At 38.9% G+C, this 23,776-nt stretch overlaps 1 protein-coding gene across 1 annotated transcript in view; it reads left to right on the top strand.

The window, feature by feature from the left end:
• The first annotated feature begins 16,904 nt into the window (after positions 1–16,904).
• Positions 16,905–23,776, top strand: part of ngfrb (nerve growth factor receptor b) — a 37,078-nt gene continuing 30,206 nt past the window's right edge. Inside the window, exon 1 of the mRNA XM_084740914.1 lies at positions 16,905–17,183. Coding sequence (XP_084597040.1) covers positions 17,148–17,183 — 36 coding nt within the window. The 5' untranslated portion in view covers positions 16,905–17,147. The remainder of the gene's footprint in view (positions 17,184–23,776) is intronic.

The following is a 23,776-nucleotide window of genomic DNA, read 5'->3' as shown; positions in this document are numbered from 1 at the left end:
CCTCTGCAGGCACAGAGACAAAACACAGGTAAACACTGGTGGCTGATGTGGACATGAATGTGGGACGCAGGCACAAACATGCTTGTGTCTGTGAGACAGAGAGTGAAAATCTGGTCAGGGCAGGTGGATGAATTAAACTTGCACCTCCCAGCTTAAACATGTGGTGACCAATCGTGGTTTCACTGGCCACTTCCTACCTGTCAGTGTGTGTCCCTGTGACTGAAGCATGGGAGCAAATCTCTGAATATTTGGTCTCTATCTAACCTGAAATAAAGGGGAAATTGATTGTCTGGGTACAAATACCTTTAACAAGTAAATCTGAGCTATTTTTTGGTTAGAGGATAGGTTCTGTCTTAAAATAACTCACCTTTAGTATACTTAGAAAGGGAATTTGATACTAAGAAAATACATATTCTGTTTGTGTTGTGTATGTTCTGACCTATTACTAATATTGCCAATATTCAGACATATCAATAGAATGAGGATTATGCATTATCAATAAGTCTCTCTGTGCACTATGTTATAATAATAATGATACACTTAGAATATAGCACAGTTCTAAAGACAGTTCTAAAATATTTTACAGTAAAAATAACAAAGAAAAACAGAGAAACTTTAAAAGGAGCAGAAGAGAAGAATCTCACTTTAAAAGCAGGAGACTTTGTGTGTCTGTATGTATGTTGTCTTTCAATTTTCTCTACAATCATTCATCTTATCATATTCATACTTGGCACCTGTATTGCTGAGGACCCAACGGAGCACAGTACCAAATCTGGTGCAATTTGGCCAGATGGAGGCACCATAACAACAAACTTTATCTTTTGGCCTGTATTTTTTAATTGTAAGTCCAAAATTCCTACTATCCAAATTTGTCTTTTTTTGCTGCTCTTCCTACACGACGCTTTGTGTTTCTGCCACCACATTTGGTGTGGACATGTGTAGACATATGACTGGCCATGATAGTGACCATTTTCCCAATAGGTGGCACTGTAGCAAGATCATCTGATTCCACAGGAAGGAACATCTGTCTGTATGTTTGTGTGTGTGTACGACTGTCCTTTGCATATCACGAGAACTGTTCAACTGATCAACTTCACGTTTGGCAGGTGTATTGCTCAAGACCAAAGGGAGTACACTGTTGAATGTAAAGTCAATCAGATAAGCAATTCACAGGCACTGCACTAGTATTAATAACATACACAGATGATTTAAAACATGGAAATTATTGAAAAATAGCATACAACAGAGTTAAAATGCTCATAGTGACAAGGGCAATTTTATTTCAGGTGTATCTATTAATCTCTTATCGAGAGTAACTTGCAATGAGAAGAAAGAAAGCTTAGACAATTCAACTTTGAACAAACCATATTGAATATTCGTGAGCTTGTTGCCCTCAGCTTAAGGTTATACTTGTGAATGAAGAGAGCAGTAGACATGCCATTTTGCATGCTGTATTTTCCTGTCTTTAGTGCAGGTTCAGATAAAATCACATTCATGCTTCAACGCATTACAAAAACACTGTTGATATTTTGGGTGTTGTTTTCCACCGCAGCAGCCACATGAATCAGCTGTCATTCATATCATCCTCTTGGCAGCAACAGTGTGGATATGGATCAGGATAAAGTGGAAAAGGTGATGTCCAGGTGACACTTTATGTCTATAAGGTAAACATGGCGTTTGTTCCACCTCAACAACCGGCGGGCTCCAGGCTCTGGGCCGCTGTCTGTTTCCGGTGGGGACATGACTGACGGCTCGCCCTGGACATGTTTGGACTGTCAATAGATGCGTGTGCCTGGAGTGGATATACAGTGTGTATATGTTTGTCTCCGTGTGTGTGCCCCTTACCTGACACTCTGCACCGGGGTTGGTGTTGTTGCTTATGATCCAGGAAGCTGGAACAGACAGAATGGACCCAGTTAACAAAACACTTCCCCGTTGTTCTCCGTTTCACCTTGAATTAACTTTAATACATGCTTGAAAGTTTGAATAAGATTTCTGTATTTGGGTAGATTTATAAAAAAAAATAATGAGGTTCATCTTTGTTTCCACACAGCTTTGCTAGAAAGTGCTAAAGAATGAATAATAATGATTTACAAAGACATAAATTGTACAGGAAGTGTGGATTCAGGCTGTAGCCTAGTTGGTGCCTGACTTGGGTCTTATGTAAGGTATCTCCAGAGTGTCTATTTTATCTAAGACTGGACCAGAGCACTGAAGTTGTCTGTGACAACAGAATGATTTATTTCCAAAACACAGCTGAGCAAAGGGGTGGAAGATTCAGATTAGACAGACTAGACGCCGTCTACAGTTGCGCGCGCACATGTGTGTCCGTGCATGTGTGCATACGTGAGTCATCTACTACAAATGTGCACATTCTTGCAGGTCTAATGGATAAATATACATTATGTTATATAAGCAGGTGTAAGTGCAGTGTGCACACATGGGTGCATTTGTCTGCAAATGTATCTTCGCAGATTTCTGTGAAGTGTAAAATGTCTCAGTTTACATCAAGATGACAATACCTGCATCTACCACACACATACTTGAAAAGGTATTTATAGATATTTCAAAAAGCAATGTGAGTGTCCACTTTGCAAAAGACAATCATTTTTTGTATTGTCAGTAAAGCCCAGCCAATATAGGATTTTTGGGGCCAGTGCCGATACCAATGTCGATATATCGGTCGATATTCTTTATTTATACATATATAACACCAGGGCACTGAAACAGTAAATCTATTGTTAAATAATTATTTACTTAGCTCATTTAATGTTTATGTGTTTCAGGACAAATATGTAGCATAAAACAATGCCACACACCACACCATTTAGACTAATTTGCAACGCCCGTCCCTATCTCCAACATTAATACACAAGAGACAGTACTGAAACTCACACTTAAAATAAGTATGTACAAAAAAACTCGACAAGAAATCACAGACAGAACAATACAAGACACCACTTATTGTGTGTAGCTTTGTATTTTATTGTGTGTTCTTTTTTGTATGACTTTATATCGTGTCATTGAGCTCTTTCTTTGTCCTGACCTGCCAAGGGACTACAGATGTGAAAAAGCTGTGCATCAAATGGTGACATTTATGTTTTAAACTGTGCATGGTCCCTTTTAAATAAAATAAATTAATTAATAAATTGATAAAAGAAAAAGAACCCCTTAATCCCTTTTCAAAGACTGGCAATTATAAATAACTATAGATAAAAGTGCAAATAGAACAAGTTGAATTGAGAACAACAGTTAAATATACATAGAATGTTGTCTATTAAACTAAAAACAAAAAAGCAAAACAAAAACCCAATGTGCATTATGTTCTGTTAAAATATACAACCAATATATCGGCCTGGCTTTAATCACCAGTATGCATGTGGGAAGATAACATTTTTATTTGTTAAGACAATATGACTGCACACTTTTATCTTTCACATTGTATAATTAGTTTGTCTTTCATCACTGATCACTCAAACATGAGTCAGACCTTCTTTTAGTTGCAGTTCCAGCATCAAATGTGTGCAACAAACTTAAACACAATAATTGTAAATCAAACTGGATCTGCTGTGCTGTCTTAGGTGTTTCTACTGACTGGTCACACCATGGCTTTAAGTGCTGAGATGCCCCATTATGCATTTTGTAATTCATTTTAAATTTCCTCAGTTTTCCACATTATGGAGGCATGAAATCTGCAATCTGATGCTTTCTGCATTTCAGTATGACAAAAAATCCTGTGCAAATCTTTGAAAATAATACTTCTGCAGCACTGACCATAAGACAATAACAGTAATAATTCAGCGATCTGTTCCCTTGTTACAGAGTTACTATTGCACAAATACCACTCATAACTGTAGGTGACACTTACCTCCTGGAGGCACTCACCAAGCCGACAGCAGGGATAAGCGACTGACCCCAGAGTGGCAAAAAAGCGTGACTTTATAAACACCAGCTCTTTAAAGTTGCCGCTGTGTGTGTGGGTCCATGCTACCTGGTTATGGGTGGGACTAATACACACATGTGGGCATGCACACTCTCATTCTGTCTGAAACAGAGTGATCTGTTTGGTCTCACCCATAATATTGATAGTAAATACAGTGGCTTGGTATGTGCAGAAAACCAGTCACACTGTGTCATTATCCAACCAGCATCTTATCACATTTTATGTCTGTGTTTGGAGGACAACAAAGGCTTGGATTACACTGCCGGTCCTGCCCTCTCACCTTCATCATCAAGAGGGAAGCGAGTGAAACTTTCGACGAAGTCTACTGTTTCTTCTTTTAACCCTCCAGTTAAGATGGTCAGCATCTCATATGTGTCCATCGCCTGAAACTGAGGCCTGAGACATGACAATTAGTCACCTATACTGTACATTAGAGTTTAGTATTGGATCTATTGATAGTTAAGATGACTTACCCTCTAAAAGGGATGGACCACTCCTGTTCATCTTTGCTCTGTTAGAGTCAACAAGAAATCAAATGGATCCACATTTAATCACACTGAAACCCAATTTTTAATCCTTTGGTGACACATGCTTCATCCATTCAGTAAAGCGTTACTGCAGCAATGTAGCATTATACTCTCATAAAGTTGGAGGACTCATAAGCAGTGTTGAGGAAGTTGCTACAATTTAGTAATTATTTACTGCTACAAGTTACTTCTCTAAAAAATGGCTCTACTAATAACCAGACAATTGCACAAGTCCCTCCAATCCGAGTCCCAAGCAAGTATCAAGTAATTCGGTCCAAGTCTCAAGCAAGTCCCAAGTTTTTTTGTCATGGGCAAGTCAAGTCAAGTTACAAGGTTATGTCGAGTCAAGTCGAGTCAAGTCACAAGGTTGTCGAGTCAAGTCAAGTCAAGTCGCAGATTATGTCAAGTCAAGTCTCTCACTATTGTTCCTCATCCAAAAAAGAGCATGCAGTCTAGTCTGCATGGATTAAAGCATAAAGCTGTTAATTTTATCTATTCTTACATTACATGTTTGATCATTTAGACCAAGGTAGATGGGGAAAGGCTACATCCCTGGGCCCAGGTTGGAGGGTGCAGGGGGTGCCAGGACCATAGATCAAGAAACTATGTACTTCTATTTCTATATCTATGGGTGGGACCTCATTAAATTATGGAGTAATTATTTAAAATATTTCAAAACAGGCCTATTTGTGGAAAAAAAATCTAATATTTGAGTTATCATAGTAGCCCCCCCCCCCCCCAAGTTGTCCTTAATATAGTGAATACCTCCCCCCCACCCCCCAAAACACACACAAATGGTTTGGCCATCAAATTTTGACGTTGTCTTTTTTTTTCAGTATGCTCTATGTGCAGTCGGTAGAAGAAAGAAAGAGATAAATAAATAAATAAATAAATAAAAGAGAAGAAGAGAAGAAGAAAATATAGGTTTTAGAGATTTAGAGAGAAGGGGCTCGTTTGTCGTTTTCCCGTTGCGGAGCAGCCATCTTGTCTCAAGTCGAGTCGAGTCTCGAGTCTCTGACCCTCCAAGTCCGAATCGAGTTGCAAGTCGTCAAATTTGCGACTGGAGTCGACTCGGGTCCGAGTCCCTATGACTCGAGTCCAATTGTCTGCTAATAACTGCATAATAAAAGTACTTGTGCAAAGATATCATACATGTATTTTCACAGGCTGTTAGATGCTGTTCATCCAGCATGTGTGTACGTGTGCGTTTGTGCGTTTACACTTACGGTCATGAGAAACAGGTCAGACGCCATTGTCTATTTTCACTGTGTCTCCTGTTGATATATCAGAAGTAGAGTCAATTACCTGTAACACCAAGCAGCATAGTACGTCACTCATGACCCCTCCCTGAGCCCCCGCCACGCCCAGCCAGGGGTCACAGGTTCTTGCTCACAAACACGAAGTTGCAATGTGGTTAAAAACGGCCGCCCCTAACCCTACATGTACACTAATGTTGGAGCTTTAACAGACGTTTTATACAATATGCTTTTCCATTATTTGTACAGCAGGTAACATTAAGGACAAAACTATCACAAAATAAAAACAAAATCATGAAACTTAAAAAAGTTAGTGTCTGGGCCGCCTTAAAATTTTGAAATGATCGAATTTAAAGGTAATTTTGTAATGAATCAAAACAATTAAACCTTTCTATTCAATTACACTTGATACTCAATTGAGAAACTTGTGTAATGATTACCATTATAAAAGCAGTTAGTTTATTCCACTAAATCCCAGTGTTTGTTTCAGTGTATTATGATTTTAATGTGTGTTTAGAGCAAAATACACTTCCCTCTATGTACTAATATAATTAATTAATATTCACAATTTTTTCACTTGATGTGCAGGTACTTACAAAAAGGAATTAAGCCAATTGGCATTAGTAATGCTGACTAAATCAAATGTATAATGATTCAGGTCCAGTGGAGATTTGCCACTTGGATTTGAGCCAGAGGAGCTATAACCTGCATTGCTGACATTGTGTGCATGGTGCTGATATGATGACTCACAGGGTTATTTTAGGAACATACAGGCAACACTACAGATTGAGAGACTTTATCTACTGAGTGCACTGGGCAGAGCAAAAACAGCTATCGCTTAAAGAAAACCCCTGCAGCTGGAGATCAAGTGAGTACTGGTCATCTGGTATTACCGAGTCCACGAACAAATTGTATGATGAGTTTTGTTCTTTATGGAGGATATTCTGCCTGGAATCTTCTCCTCTTGCACAAAGTCACTAATACCAAAACTGATTAATCACACGTAACTGTTTTTGATACTTTATTTGGTTTGTTTTTAATTAGTTGGTGCTGTATGTTTGTTTTTGTTCCCATTACAAGTTATTGCTATTCACATATACAATGTTTGTAAGTTGTTATCAGTGTATTTAAAGGTTCAATATGTATGAATTTTAGTCTAACACATTCATAAATTAACTATAATTATCAACAAAATGTGATGACATAAAAGTTTTGATGTTATGTCAAAGATGTCTGTGGTTTGTGTTGCAGAGATCTCTACAGAAACTGGCATCCTAACCAGTCTGCTCTGTCTTCTAGCGCCACTTTGTACCTCAGTAGGTGATATTGAGTCATTGCAGTGCCCGGTTTGCCCTCAGTCCAGCATGAGAGGAGCAAGAAGCCTAATTGAGCAGCGTGTGTGCATGGTGTTACCTGTTGGTTTTTATTTTTTTGTGAATTAACAGATTAGAGCAGCCACACAGGCTGCTTGAACGGTGCTGCTCATGCGCAGCTGCAGCCACGCTCCATCTAGAGATCCACAGGCCTGCCCTCCCTCCCTCCTCCTGTCTCTGAACGAGGGGAGAAATCACTGATTGCCTTTTGTTTACAGCTCTTTTCTTCTCTGCAAATCTCATCTGCAAACTGCAGCGAGGCAGCTGCCACACACAGGTACATGCATGTAGTGTGAACCAGCCATAAGTTTGATCCTCAAGTTTCTTTCAGACTTGTAAATAAATTGTTTATGCTAATGCTGGCTATTTATCGATAGCTTACAAACATAGCTAATTGTATGACATTACTGACAATGTTAATATGTGTGCTAAGTTAGCTGATTTTCAAAAAAATAAAGTTTGCACTAAAAGTATCATACTTTAATAGTGAATGGAAAAATAATCAGAGGGAGTCCACATGTTGCCCCCTGTGTACATCACATAATTTATCTTGGCCTAACTGATAAATACAAGATAGAGAGCTGACCAAACCCATTTTGAATGAGTGTTTCTGTTGGTATACTTGCAGATTCGGCAGCCTTTTCACTTTTCAAGCAGCAGCTGTTGGCAGCAGACATCATATAAATGACCCCAAAGTCAGACACTTGACACAGCTGAAAGGGTTAAAAAGTAAGTGTAGAAGGTTAAGATCAGGCTTACAGTTGGTCACAGGCAGGCAGGACATCAGCAACAGGCAGCCATGAGGAGGAGACAGGTAGGAGGCAGGCAGAAATGGCTGCAGCCGGGGAATGGTCTGGCAAAAAGCATCTGAAAAACCTCCTCTACACCGAACAGCAGCTGTGCAGGCAGGAGGCTGATGACAGGTGATGAACAGAGGAGAGAAAACTACTGAATGTGGCTGGTGGGCAGGTGATGCATGACTGGATGATGTACTGTTTATTTGGATATCACAAGGGTATGAAAAGGGTCATTTTGATCATTTTTCTCCCTGCTGTTTTTAAGTTGCTGGTGAACTTCATTCACATCTGTACTTGAGTTGAATCCATTGTAATGTAAATTAATTAGACCTAATAAGGAGAGATTTTGGGCTGCCAGGTTGTTGCTAAGTTTTGGAAAATCCATTTAAGACTCTTGGTATTCGCCCTCAGGAAAAGAGCCACAGTGCATTTGGACCAAAGCTCAAAAATTTTCATCAGAAACTCACAACATTTTATTAAAAACTGACAACTTTTTGTGACTACAGGTCTGATGCCTTATTAGAAAGATGAACGCTGATCAAAAAGCTTTTTCTTTCACAACCTCACAACCCAAAAGCTGTTTTAGACACTCATGAAGAAATATGTAAGTAAATTATTAAATGACAATCCTCTGTGACGTTTGCCTTATTATAAAAAATAATAAAAAACATACCCAGACCCAACATGCATAAATGCAACACATATTTAATATATCTTTTTCCAAATACCTGAATTTGTGATAATTAGTAGAGTTTGATGTGTCCCTTTACAAACACTGTCATGTCTGACCAGATGTGATCTCTTGCAGCATGATGGTCTTCAGCTCAGCAGGGGGCAGCATTGTTTCAGACATCATCATCATCGTCAGTGAATGCACAACTGGAGACACACAAAACACTGAATGATGTATATTGTACATCATAATTTCATATACAAACCAATAATGACTTTCTATGTTGCTTTTCTTGAATTCATTATCTTGGAAGACATGTAATTCAAGTCAACATGTCATTATTTTTATTTATTTGTATTTATTTTTGAGTGATCTAGTTCAGATGTTTAATTGAGATGTTGACACACATTTGAAATATTTCTATTTGTAATAATCCATTGATGTTTGTTCCATTTCCCCCAATATTTTCTTGTATACGTCCCTCAAACCAACATCCACTTCAAAGCCACTGAACCATTTTGCTGTCTAGACTGAAGACAATGTGATCACCTGACCTTAGGAAACTAAGTATATTTACTCGAGTACTATACTTAAGTACAAATTTGAGGTACTGTGCTTGAGTCCTTTGTTTTCATACCACTTTGTACCTCTATTCCCCTACATTTCAGAGGGAAATATTGCATTTTAGTTACAAGATTCTTTAAGTGATTTACAGAACATGAATTGAGATTTGGTCATCATAATTTTTCATGCAAAAAATTTTAGAATTTCGCCTTCTCAAATGTCTGGTTTTCAGTTGAATTCTTTAGACAATTTTAATTTCTTTTTAATAATTTTGAGGTTTGGACTATTGGATGAACAACAAAGCATTGTGAAGATGCCACATAGTCCATAATGAATCAGTTGACTATACAAAACAGTTCTGTGTGTAAATTCAGTGGGTTAATATTGTGTCTGTGAGTGTGTGTACTTGCTTCATATCAGCCAAATCTGTGAGCCCCTGAATGCATAATGGGCTGCATTGACAGTCAAAAGCCTGAGGCTCATATTTACCCCCGTGTGTTAAACTGAACTGTGTCTGCCTAAATCTGATCAATACAAAGGCCTGTTTACCCAAAAAAGTCCCTTCAATGTCTGCTGAACATCAGTGCGTCACCGGAGACACAAAAAAACTTTGAAATCAATACTTTTATTATTGATCCAGCACAGACAAGCAAACGTGTTCAACACAAACACATGGACATCATGTTAAATGGAAGTGCAGACATGACTGGATACACACAGAAAATATTAACATGCACACACACATGTCTTACCCATGATGTCAACATTGTGGAGCTCACTGGGTTCACATCAGGTCAGAGTAAAAAGCTCACATCATACGTTCACCAACACGGGAGACACATTCATTCAAGCATTCATTCATTCATTCAGAGTTATGAAGGGAAATGAGTAGAGCTCATGCTACTAGAAATATTTAGAAACTAGAAGGGCACTTAGAAAGCGCAGACCTCCACTAAGGCCAAATGCAGCATCTCGTAATTGTAAAAAAAAAAAAAAAAATAGTGAAAAATAATTTGTTTCCACCTGAGGATTCGGAACCGCTACAAAGTTTGATGGGTTCTTCCATGGCTCACGCTACACCCTCCTGCCAAGTTTCATGAAAACTGGGCCAGCACTTTTTACCTGCAGACAGGCACTAAAAACTTAACCTCCTCGGCAGAAGTAATATCAGTTTATGGTAAAGGAAACCTCAGAGCATCTTTACTTGTTGTAGAAACACATACTGTATTTGCTTTTGGTCGTTACATTTGTAATTGTGTGTTACAAATGATACCGAAGTCATGTAGTTTATTGTTGAGTCACATTCTCAGGGAGTCAAATAGTGATGCTTTGGGTCGGTAGTTCGGAACTAAAGCATTGTTATTGACTACCTGGGAAAGAGCAAAGACATATATATGTAGACCAGACTGGCCTGTGAACCCAGTTTTTCTGGATAAAAAGCACTAAAACATTTACATTTCTCAACTGATTTCAATGAGGCATTTTTATATTTAAGAGTTCATGTGGAATAAGTTTTGAAACTTTTGAAATTGGTTTTGGAAATAATCATTGTAGTGTTTTTTTTTTTCATCCAGAAAAATTGAGCTTGACCAGACCAGTATGTTGCCAACATTGACATGTTGCAGCAAAGGGCTGAAGTGGTCAATGCAGCATCTACATATTATACTTATGTCAGTGAGACTCAGCAATTAACTATCGTAACAACCTGTGATTCACCAAAGTCTCCTGTAACAGGCTAGATTTTCTAAAGCCTGAAAACTGAGCCAAGAGGAGAAACAGAAGTCTAGTTATCCCTGCCAGATGTAAGCCTAGAGAGGATCATGTGATTGCTTGCATGTGTGTGTACATGTGTGCATGTGTGTGTACATGTGTGCATGCGTGCGTGCATGTATGATCAACAGGCCTGGAGATTGTCTGCAACTAATCTCAAATATTAGTGGACCGGTCAACTATTTTTCTTTTGTGCGCATTCATGATTGCTGAAGAACCAATGTACAAATGCTCACTTGGACTCAAGGATGAATTAATTACATTTTGAGGGTCAAAGGTCAAAGTCACCGTGACCTCATGTCAGTCCCATTCTCATGACGACGATATCTCAGGAATCGCTTGGAGACAATTTCTTCAGGCATAAAAATGCGAGCTGGCAATTCTATTTTTTGACTCCTCTGTTTTGTACGATCATTGATAGCTGACTTGTCACTCTTTTTTAAGTGAAAAACAACTGCTTCTGTTTGAAATCCTCTTTCAGCTAGAGACAACATATGTAGGGATCATGTTAATGTTGGCAGAACTTTACAAAGCACCACTGGTTGCATTTGGCGTGGCATCTGTAGTGGTATTGCAGTAGGTGCTTCACCATCATTTTCCCCAATGATACCAAAAATAAACAGCCAGCTTCAAAGTGTGTTTGTGGACTCTGTAAAATGTCTCTAAAGGGTTAAACATCTCACTTGGTCAGATAAAACAGCAGTGAAACATCCCGGTGACTCTAAGCAGGATGAATGAGTAAAGAAAATAAACAAATAATTCTTCTCAATATTAACTGATTCTTCATTAGATTCTCATGTTTAATGAATGCCTTGTGGCAAATTTTTCCTATGATTTAGTCCCTGAGATGTGGCAGCTAGTGAACAGAGGATGGAGGGGAGGATGTACAGTAAAAAGAGAGAAAAAGGGGATAGACAGATCAGATCAATAAAGCGCAGATGAGGGAGTCCCACGGGAAGAAGCGGGGTTTGATGCCATCTGGCCTCTGTGAGGTTCACTCTGGTACCGTGCAAAATGAACCCCATCGTTTCATCTCCACAGCGGGCACACAACGAAATTAAAGATATCTGCACCGACTCACCAGCTCAAACTTTTATTGCACATAATGATGCTGCTTTGTTGAACTTGTTGTTTACCAAATACATAAGAGGAATGCGCCGCCGGCACTGCAGTACTCTAAAGGGTCTCTCCAAACACAACTTGATATCACTCTGATGCCAGTTATTGGTGTGAGTGCTCTCAGAGTAATTTAAGGGCTTCCTCGGCTCGTCATACGATGCCTCTCCGTCTATTACAGTACATTAGAAGGAAAGCTCACAGGCAGACTGTGGATCACGTTGCCGGGGCTGTTTGTGCTCCTCTGTTGCTGCTGCTGCTGTGTGAGTGACAGGTGGTCTTCTCTTCTTCTTCAGGCCGGTGATGGTAAAAAAGAAATACAATTTATAGATGTTGAAAAGAAATGCACATGAGTACATGGAAGATGAAAGCATGAAACATAAACATGAGGCATCACACCCACCTCTGCTTCTCCTACACGCTTGGCAGGTGAGTTAGTTGACATCTGCTTTATATCTGATATCTGCTGCTTTATCACTCGATGCCACCAAATCCTTCACGCTGATCCTTGAAGAGAATTTTACTGTAATTGTGTCTAAAAATAGTTCAGTCAGGACAGACTTCATTCTGAGAATACGAAACATATTTATTTGACTGAACTGTGCACAATCAAGATGACAAATCTGAAAAGTCTTTGGCAATTAGACTCCTTTGTGATGTCATCATGTATAAAGGGAGTAGTGAGGCTCGCTCATGGCCACAAAACACTGCATGCCAATCACGAGATGACATACAAAGGAGTCAGCGTTCATAATATGTGTGCTGCTGTTCATGTTTTGGAGACACTGTGAGCGACAACTCCTGCCTCGCTGCATCTTCCTCTCTGGCCTTGCGGCTCAGAGGATGAGATGGCCCGATGCTTCCTGCGTATGCTGGTTCGGGCGGAGACAGGCAGCATTGAGAGACGCCTCTGCTGCCGCTCTCGCTGACTGTCACCATGTTTGTCCATAATGTGAGAAACAGACTAGTTGTTGAGCAGAGTATTCTCTTTTCATCAAAGCTTTTGAAAAAGTGTGGACCAGCTTACTAATCAGTGACAGATGTTATGTTACTGATCCAGTTGCTTTCACACCTAATGCAGACCAGGTCTGAGCATCCATGAAGCATGCTCTAGAGTCTAGACCACCTTTTCAAATGAAGTCAACAAACCGATTTATCTATAATATTACATCATCATTTACTGATTATTAAATGTTGTATCATTAAACTCAATGTGCAAATAACAATATTCGGGTGAATGTACTTAGTTACCTTCCACGACAACACACACACACACACACACACACACACACACACACACACACACACACACACACACACACACACTAATACATGTTTTTCCACCTGGAACAGAATCCTTTTCTCGGAACCTGAGATGGGACAGTGAACGTGTCCTGGACCACCCATCCGCTGTCCATTCATTGCTGACAGATGGTCAATATGTGTGTGTGTGTGTGTGTGTGTGTGTGTGTGTGTGTGTGTGTGTCTTCGTGCTCACTGACAAAATGGATAAAGTTTTGTTTTCACATCCACATTTCAAAGAAATGTTCGCATGTTCTCTCCTCTTTTTCACTCTCCCAGCGACACAGACAAGTGAAGGTCCAAAAGCTGCAAAGTTTTGCTTTATTTGCTGTTTCACTTCCTTGTAACTTTTCATAATACTTACTCTGGACAAATTGTGATATTATAAAGATTTAAAGGGAAAGACCGTTAAAAATACCTCAGATTGATCATAAAAAAGACTCATTATTAAACTTAACATTTCACTGCTTCAGTTATTAGTCTTTTCTGCATTGACATTTTCCAATGTCACGTTTGATTTAATTTACAATTAAATATTTTTCTCAGATTTTTATAAATTTACTAGACTATATTTACTCCTATAGACTAGTCTCCTGTCTAATGGGCTATCATATGATTATACGTCTTCTTTCAAAGTCAACAGAACAGACCAATTTGTTTTCCTTTTGAAGAGGTTGTTATTCAGAGTGTGCTGTGACTGAAAGTCATCCTCATGTCATCTCAGAATCAAAAAACAGAATTTATACAGAGTGATTTCCGATCAAATACGCAGTGACTCTCATTAATGAATCACCAGGGCCATGCGGAAAATTAGATTAATCTATTTTGGCCAATATAAGTGACTCTGAAATGGATTTTCTGTCTGTCTGTCTGTTTCTCCCCCTCTCTCTGCGTTCATGCATTATTTATCCACCCATAGCAGCCCAGCTTCCTCTCTCTCCTGCCCTCATGTCCCCCACTGCTCTCACTCTTTATATGGCCCATATAAATCACTGTCTCATCCACATGATATAGATAGAGGTGACATTCTTAAATCTTAAAAACACACACACACACATGGAGGTCAGACATGTTTTAAGTCTTTAAAGGTACGTCTGTACAGAGAAATAAACACTAGGGCTGAGTTGCACCAACAAGTAATCATTTTTAAATCTGATTAAATCATGGTTTAACGTTAAATAATGTTTTTCACAAAACTTTTAAACTAGCTTAAGATGATGAAAGACTAAATGTGACATGTGACATGTGTAAAAACAACCTCTTTTTAAACCTCACTTTACTTTTTACGGTAAATGCAGAGTAAATTTAACTCTGTTGCAACAAAACTTTAAATTTCAATTTAAACTTTAATCCAATATTATATCTTTAAACTTACACTTGAGGAGGTTTAACATTTAAAATGTCTGCTGTTTGGGGATTAATTGAGCAGAAGAATCAAGTTCCTTGAAGAAAGTTCAGACTCAAACCATAGTTTTATGATTGGTCTTTTCTTTCTGGGTGGTTGTTGTGCCTCTACCGAACATGCCGATCACAGCTTCTTTTTCTTTGTGGGCAAAATAATATGACATAATCTCTGTCGACGACAGGCTGGCCCTCCCTCCTTCTACTGGCTGAAAACGCACAAATATGTTGATTTATATTGAATTTGCAGAACCAGATCTTTACAAACTTAAACAAATCTGACAACAGTATAGTATAAAAACACATGCATGACTTAAATCTGTATAATTCTGTGTTCACCACAGCCATTGCAGTCACCGTAGCCACTGTAGTTGCAGCAGCTTCCTCAGCTGCCTGGACTGCCATATGTGGTAGCCCCACCTCTTCTAGGTAGACAAGACGGTGAACATTCAGGGAGCAAAGTGTCCAGCATTCCTCACTCAAATTATGTAATAAAATGATGTAAAAACATAAAATAAAACCTTCAGCTGCCAGTGTTTGGGAACCCAATGATTTTTTATGCTCAACCTGCTGAAACATTAGCAAGAAAACAAGAGGAGCATGTTTTAAAGGAAAAATAGATAAGTTAAATGCTCTTTAAATAAAGTTGTAATCTCCATCATGGGCTTTATTATCATGTTGAGAATCATAAACATATCAATTGTCAGAGCTGCACCACAACAATTAGAGTGAACTCAGTGAAAAGAAAGATCTTGAGAGATACAAGATAATTTATTTTGCTGCAGGGAAATTCAGTTTGTGAGTACTGTGCACAAACATGACAGACTGTCACACATTGGCTTGTAAATCTCACAAACAACTTTGTCAGTCCTTTAAATAAACCTGCTGATTTTCTGTGTACAACACACTGAGCAGGATGACATGTATGGTCATGATCTTAAGTAGAACACAACGGTTTATATCAGGCCAACATTTGGCCTCAGGTGTCGGCCTAATCCAACAGTAGGTTGCCTCTTCTTATGCATAAAGGCACCAGTGTTATCCTGTGATTCAACTTAACTCCCACAGATAAGCGATATTCAACATAGGCTGGGAAAGGAAAACATGTTAGTTATACAGTTAAGGGATTCAGGGGCATAAGAAAATCATGCTCTGATTGAAAATTTGCTTTTCTTTAAGTTCTTGCTTGTATGCTGCTGCAGATATGAAGTGGAGGTGTACCTGTGTGGATCTCAGGTTTCTGGGTTAAAGGTGCATTCACACAGTCAGTTCTGAGAGGAAGTGTGTTGATGTGGCGCCATGACTTCAGACACTGATAGGCAGTAAAACAAGGTCAGCTCAATGCTTCAGGGAGACAGCGTCACCAGACAGAAATAGACAATCAAACAATCTGATGGATCTCAGTTTGTTGTTCAAAGGTATGAAAGTTTAATGGATTATTTGGTTGGTAATTTCTAATTTGACATTAATTTACATAGTCTGTGATTGTGAAGTAGCTGTCCAATTGAGTTTTATTGTAGACAAATACAGGTATCAAAGTTTGAGAGATCTGGCACGAACAACCACTGAGTTACTGATGCTCAAACGAAAAGTGGTACTACCACCCCCGGTCTCCCCTAATGTTAAAGGTTTATTGATTATTTTTGTACTTTTTGTAGTTTGTATCACTAATATCTGTCACTAATGTCTATTTATTCTTCACAAACATGTGGATCCAAATACAAAGCAGCATTTGAGGACGCAGCAACTTGAGGTTGGTTCTTGAATCGTGAATACATGTATTGTGCTTTGCCCTCACTAAATACACAATAAAATAAAATAAAATAAAAATAAAATAAAATAAAATAGTCTTATTGCAGTGAGACTTTAATTCAGTTGGCACTGGTCTCGAAACCACATCGTTAATGGACTATTTACAGACTTAATTTGTCAGATGATAAAAATTTAAGGCGGTTGGTTTGTCCGACTCAGCAAGAACATCCCAGAGCATGAAGCTGTTATAAGGAGGGCAGGTTCGTGTGTGTGTTTGCGTGTGTGTGTGTGTGTGTGTGTTTGCGTGTGTGTGTAGTGGGCGTGGAGAGAGAGATGCCTCCTCTTCCCTGAAGCCGTTGAGCTGAGCGCGTCTGACACAGGATCCCAGACGTTGCAAAGCGCACAGAACCTGTATCCTGTATTCCTGAATTCTGTCTGCAGCCACAGCTTCTGGACTGAGTGATTTACCGCTGAGACACACTTGACAGCGAAGAGTCACTCGGAGAGTTTGTTTTTTCTTGAAGTAAACTCAGAAGGAGAAGAAGAAGCGCACGGCTCGGACGCAGCGATGACAGCAGAGTTTATTTCACCTCGAAGTCAGTGAGACCCGCATCCCGCTGCGCTGCATCCGATCCCACTGACCCTTCTGGGAAGATACGAAGGAGATAACAGAATGAATTCCGCTTTCATAGCAGTGTTACTTGGAGTGGTGAGTAGCTTCTTGATCAAAGTGTGCGTTAAATGTGTTTTAAACTTAACTTCCATCTGCGTAAATACGCATCCACACAATCAAATAAAGGAGGACAGTTATCAGAGTTTTTGAAAAACTTTCCACAGATTTTTTCAGCCTTCATGTTTTGACAGAAAACTTGCTTTAAAATCTCAAAGTTATAGTAAGAATTAATGCCTTTAAAGTACTTTCTGACAGTTTAAATGTCCCACGTCGGATCTTCTTTTGATCTTCTTATTGTTAAAATGTCTTAAATAGATCCTTCTGGGCTGTAAAGTAAGACTCCGTGTCCTTGCACCTGTCCTGGCGGATGTATACATGCAGCAGCAGCGGCCATTCAGGTTGACACTTAATAGCTCCACTTGCTGCATGTGTAGTTCCACCCTTCTCAGTTACATGTGGCCCTACAGACAGACAGCAGCAGGACAATAACAATGTCGCAGTGGTCTGTGTGTGTTAACTGATGAGCGCTTTTGGTGAGTTTTTCCTCCATTAGCAGAAATCAACGGCACAAATCTTGAGAGGAAACATGAAATCTCCTGAGAGCACTCACGATCCCCCTGATTTATCTCTGATTCCCTTGAGGCCGCTGCAGGCCCAGGAAGGAAATATATTTCTCAGTGTCTTCTGCCTGACAGGACATGGTCAGTGAGGGCTGCAGCGCAGTGCTGCTGCAGGCCTGTCAAGGTCCTGGTTCAGGAACAGGACTGCATCACTGATACATGACAGCTGCTCCCACTGATGGGTATGCATCCTCTGCTGGCTCAGCGCATGCAATATTGATACCGCCTGGACCACCACCCCCCTTGCCACCTCACAGTTCCTCTCCTCCCTCCACCTCACACTCACATCACTCTCATTTTTTTTCTCTTTTTTCATTGAAAAGACGTTTAAAAAGCAACTGTGCTCACAGATGAAAAGATAAAAGACGGAATAGGTTCAAAAGTGAAAGTTTAATCACTAGCTATTTGAAGAAATTGATTTAATGTTCACATTTAGACCATACTTTTCATCCCCTACAATGTGAAAATAATAGCTTATCATCAATACGGATGGGTATCGAGAACTGGTATTAAACTGGTACCAGTTCCTGACTGGTCAGTACTGGCATATCGATAAGGTCCTGGACAAACGATACTGATATCAATGTTTATTACATGGCATTGTTAAATACTTGATTCTGATTTGTCAATTATGGCATTATAAGGTATAAGGTCTATTTCTGAAAAGAAGACTATTGCTATGAATATCAGGCCGTTTCCATTAAGAACAGACTGTTTTGAACATTTCGTCCCAAATTATAGATTTTTTTTGGTAAGTGTGTAATGAGCAGGATAATGTACAGTGAGCAGGTCATTATGGCATAATAACCCCCTCAGGGTGATTCAAGACCTCTCCGCTCTGAGTTGGGCTCTTGCACCCTGTCAGAGTTTATTTTTCAGAAGTGCTCTCAGTTTACTAAATTTAATAAAAATTCAGCTAAATACAATAAACAGGGAAACAGTTAAACTTGCTACTTCTGCAGAAAAGTAATATTAAAACTGTTGAAAATTTTCATGTCATGTCATTTCTTTATTTTTCATATCAAATTATAGCAAGTAATATCAATAAGAGTATTTGTAAGTATCAATATTAATAAGCAGTACCGGAACTGATATAAGTGTTTGTTTGAGACATACGGCTGTTGGGGTCCATTCTCTGGTTACCGTAGCCTTTGGCCAGGAGTAGATGTCATCAGGTGGTAGCGGACCTTCAGTGAGTGTTTTGACCTGTAACCACAACACTCACCAGTGGATGGGCCAGCAGTGGTGGCCAAGTCACTGCCTAACTGCTCCTGGCTCTCAGCTATCCATTATAATAATATCCATCCTTAATCATCACTCTAGATCCTCACTAAGATCATCCACACTGGACCTAAAATTTAAGCTCCTTTGTTACACTTTATGTTATGTTGTCCCAGTGCATATGTCCCAGAGTAGTTGGAGCTGAAATTTCTTAAAGCTCACAACCTATATAGTTCATATTCATTTAATTTTATATGAAACATTAAATATGTTGAAATTATGTCTTAGTGTACAGTGTAAAAATGAAAACTTGTGAAAATTCAAAATGTCAGGGCAACTTGATTCAATAGATTTTTGAGTTTTGGGTCCAACTCAAACACTTAAGTTCTGAAAAAGTTTTATCAATGAATAATGTTTTATTGAATTTCAGAAAATGTTGACTCATTGAAGTGAAAGTGAATAATGTAATATTTTAAATTGCAGCCATTTAATTTTAAGCACTTAAATAATGACAAATCAGCTTTGTAGCTCACTGTGAACAATTTTTGAAATACATTTTTTTTGGGAGGTGGGGGTTCTAAAATTCAACGATTCAATATTTTATTGTTGTGTAAACAGGTTGATGTTGTAACCGCTGGATTAAAAGATGACAAAAAAGATTGTTCACATCCAGACTGATTAGCAACCAGTTTTCAACCAGAAATCAGTGTTGACATCCCGGTTGAAGCTCACTGGGCTTCTTCTCTGTTTATGTCTCCTCATGAGATGATGATTCAGCGTTGTTTGGGAAGACATTAGCTTTAATGTCTTTGCCACCAGTGTTCCCACAGCAGCTCAGCATCCATGCCTGGATTTAAATTAGGCCCAGCTTATTGGAAGGCTGGTATAGTGGAACTCTAATGGCTTAACAAGCGCTGACAGCCGAGGTCCAGAGGTTAAGTGCCTGCAACTGAAAATTGACTGGAGCATTAGTAAGATTGGTTGGAGCTCTAAAGTTATGCGTCCAGATGCCTCTGCGCGTGCGTTTGTGTGTGCTCGTTGCTGCTGCTGAGTGTGTGATCAACTTGCTTCTTGCTTTAGCTTCAGGGAGATCGGCTGACGAAAGTTGAGGAGTGCAATCATCAAGCTCTAAGACCAACTACAGGAAACGTGCTACAAGCTACAACTTGACCAATTAAACTGTAAAAAAAACAAAAAAACAAAACAGTAATTTTGTGGAATTAAATAATCTTTGCTTATTAACTTAATATAAATATAGAAATTTTATTTATTCAAGTTAATCAGAGCACTTCAGAACTTATAAACATGTGTTCTTGTAACTTTTGTCTTTTGACTTGAAATGAGTTGAATGAATGTACTCTACACAGTTCAAACAACTCATTAAATTAAGTTTCTAAAGAAAGAGCATCAGCATATTAGAAGACTTCCCAGCATGTGTTGTTTGAGAGTTAAAACTCTCTTGACATACTTCTTTTTTATTAGTTTGAAGAAAACATATTATTGAAACTTGCTGTTTCTCTCTACTATATCTAAGATAAGTCAGGGTTGCTTGTTTTCACAATAATGAACATACTGCAAATCATGATGAAGGCTAGTATTGAAATCAGTCCCTACCCCCTTACACATAATAATACAATAAAATAAAATCACATGGAGCAGTTTCACATATTGCCTTTGTGCTTATGTAGGCTCTTAGTGTGATATGAAGAACTGACTTTTCAAATTGAAAAAAATGCAAAAGGAATTCTAATTTATTGGTAATGTTTGTCAGTGTGACTGCTGCTTCAACTTAATATCTTGAGCTTACTGAATGTGTTTTCCCAAGTACAACTACATTAACAAAGTTTATTTGACTGGAAAAGTCTATTTGCCTTTGAATCATAAAAAAAAAAAACACAAGCTTGTTTCTTTTTGTTCTTTTTTTTCTAATTCAGTCAGTTTGGAAGTTTAAGACAAGTTTTACAAGACAAGTTTTTACAGTGTACAGGAAACGTGCAAGTCAAGCTACATCTTGCTAAGTGCTGGGCATCCTTTTCTTCCATTCCACAAGCTATTTGCTCAAATCACATTACCCATTAATTCAAATGCATGAAAGACTTAGCAGTCATTAGTGATGCACTTGAATCTCAGTTTTTCGCTCTCTGAGATGTTTTGGTGTTGCACCCACACCCCTAGAGCTAGAGCAGGGTCAGGGAAAAAAAATAAGCTGAGGTGAAATGCTTGGAGTCATTTCAAAAGTGTCAGTCAGACATTTTGGAGCAGGTTTGTTCACATGTGAGGCTGTTTATGCGTGTGTGCAAATGCATGCGTGCAGATGGGCGTGTACAATATATAAGGAGGCAGTTCAGAGGAAGCAGTGTGTGTGGTGACAGATTTGATTCATATCTAATTGAATGCTGTTGTGTAAGGTGTGTGTGTGTGTACGTGTGTGAGGTAGAGAGGTGAAATGAAATGTCAGTGAAGTTCTGCTGCACAGTGAGTGACACATCTCAAATGTTTTCCATGAACTTACAGATCAATATCAAAATATTATATATTTGTAGGTTTGGTGAGATTCTAAAACAAAAGTGGTGGAACATAAAACTCACCAAAACTAGAGTTACAGTCTCCTCTGAGGTAAAATCAATAGTTTTTGAACACACTAGGTGAGTTCTATTACCTGTACCAGAGGTGGGGGGCTTGAGCCAGACTTAAGTCACAAATTTTAGGACTTGAGACTTGCTTTACTAACATTGATAAAAGACTTGACAAGACTTTGAGTTGGTACTCATGACTTGAGACTTGAGACAGATGACTTGAAAGGACATTACTTCTTAAAATTAAACATTTACATTTTTTAGGCAGACCAGCAGAGGTCAGTGTACAAGGCACTTATCATGGAGGTTGGTCCAAAAGTAATAAAATACACATTCAAGTATTAATGACAGTAGTAAGAAGAGAACAGCAGTGTGTAGTGTCCTGTGAGAAGAACATTGAACAGATGTGTTAATAGGCCAGTCAGAAATGATATGATCCTCCTGGAGGAAGACAGCGCAGGAGACTAAACACTGTGATTTAATTTTTCTTTTTGTTTCATGCCTGTGTTTGCACTTGAGAGCTATATTAAAATTTCAGAGCCGCACACTTTGTTTTTCATTTAGGAAGCTTGTTATTGATTGACACAAAATGTCAAATATTAATAAAATTTATAGACTTTCTTAATGCTGAGAAATAAAACTCAACTTTTCATGACCACTGTCTTAAAGCAATAGTTCACCCAAAAATGAAAATTCACTCAATATCTACTCACCCCTGTGCTGATGTGGGGATGGGTGGATATCTCCAGTTCACAAAACACTCTCAGAGCTTCAGTGGAAAAAAGCATTGCAGCCAAATCCAGTATAATTGAAGTGAACGGTGACCAGTTTTAAAATGTAAAAAAAGAACACAAAAACCCCACAAAATGTCTCCATACGGCTTGTGTGGTGTAATCGAAGTGTCCGTAAGCCGTGACATTAAAATTTGACCCAAAAATACGCCATTTACACCATGTTTTTAGCCTAAATGTCAACTGTAGCCTCTCAGACCAGAGCCGCGTGCACACGCCTGAAGCGCAAGTTGGGTCTTTCTCAATCTGGAAAGGATTTTGTTCATTGCTCTCACTCTCTGCTCCGTGGCTGCAGCAAAGAAATGATGTTCCTCTTCTATGTCGAAGTTTCTTGAAAGTTTGCGAAGTCAAATGTGCGCATAACAAGTCACTATTTCTGAGCAGATCTCTCTCTCTGTTGTCTGAGTCGCTGCCAGGTAGCATGTAAACACAAATGTGAAGGTATCGCGAGATCTTGTATATCTTGTGTCGCAACGCTTGGACAAGAGCCTGTGTACCCGCTTCAGGCGTGGCTCCAGTTGACATTTAGGCTAAAAACATGGTGTAAATGGCATCTTTCTGGGTCAAATTTTAATGTCGCAGCTTACAGACACGACACGAGCAGTATGGAGACATTTTGTGGGGGGGTTTGTGTTCTTTTTTTTTTTTACATTTTAAACTGGACACCATTCACTTCAGTTGTACTGGATTTGGCTGCAGTGCTGTTTTCCGCTTCACCCATCCTCACATCAGCACAGGGGTGAGTAGATATTGAGTGAATTTTCATTTTTGGGTGAAGTATCGCTTTAAACTGTTAACTGTTCAACTTCAGATGTTGAAACTGGGGAAGATCATCAGAATTTTGTTTGACTTGTGACTTGCTTGACTTACAGTAGGGACTTGACTTGTTTGATTCTCACCATGTTAATTTGGGATTTGCTTGAGACTTTAAGGTTAAGAAATGAGACTTACTTGTGACTTAAACCTTGGTGACTTAGCTCCCATCTCTGACCCATACTACCATACTATTTAGTATGCCAGAAAATGATTAAGTATGTTCCAAGACATAGTATGCCAAAAATACCAGTGTGATTTTGCAGTATGTAACAGATAAATGCATAACAGATCTATGTGGCCTATGGGACACAGGAATAAAGAAAGTTGACAGGAAAAGGGGTGGGACTTAAGAATGGTCAATTTTATTCATACTGTATGCAACAGTACCTGGTTTATTGGGGCAGCTGTAGTACATACTAAAAGTCAAAAGAAATAAAAAGTATGAGATTTGAAGCGCAGCTACTATCAGCTTGAGGCGACTAACTGTTGTCTTCTAAATGTTTAGATGTTATCAGGCATGTAACATTAAAATTCTCAAGTCAAAAATTTCCCCACAAAGCCAGAGATACAACATGGATAACTGAATACCAAAGACTTTAAGGTAA

This window comes from Lutjanus erythropterus, chromosome 17 (assembly GCF_056507025.1).
Source record: "Lutjanus erythropterus isolate fLutEry1 chromosome 17, fLutEry1.hap2, whole genome shotgun sequence".
Lineage (NCBI taxonomy): Eukaryota > Metazoa > Chordata > Actinopteri > Lutjaniformes > Lutjanidae > Lutjanus > Lutjanus erythropterus.
Note: the sequence above shows the minus strand (reverse complement) of the source record. Positions and strands in the feature narration are given on the sequence as shown.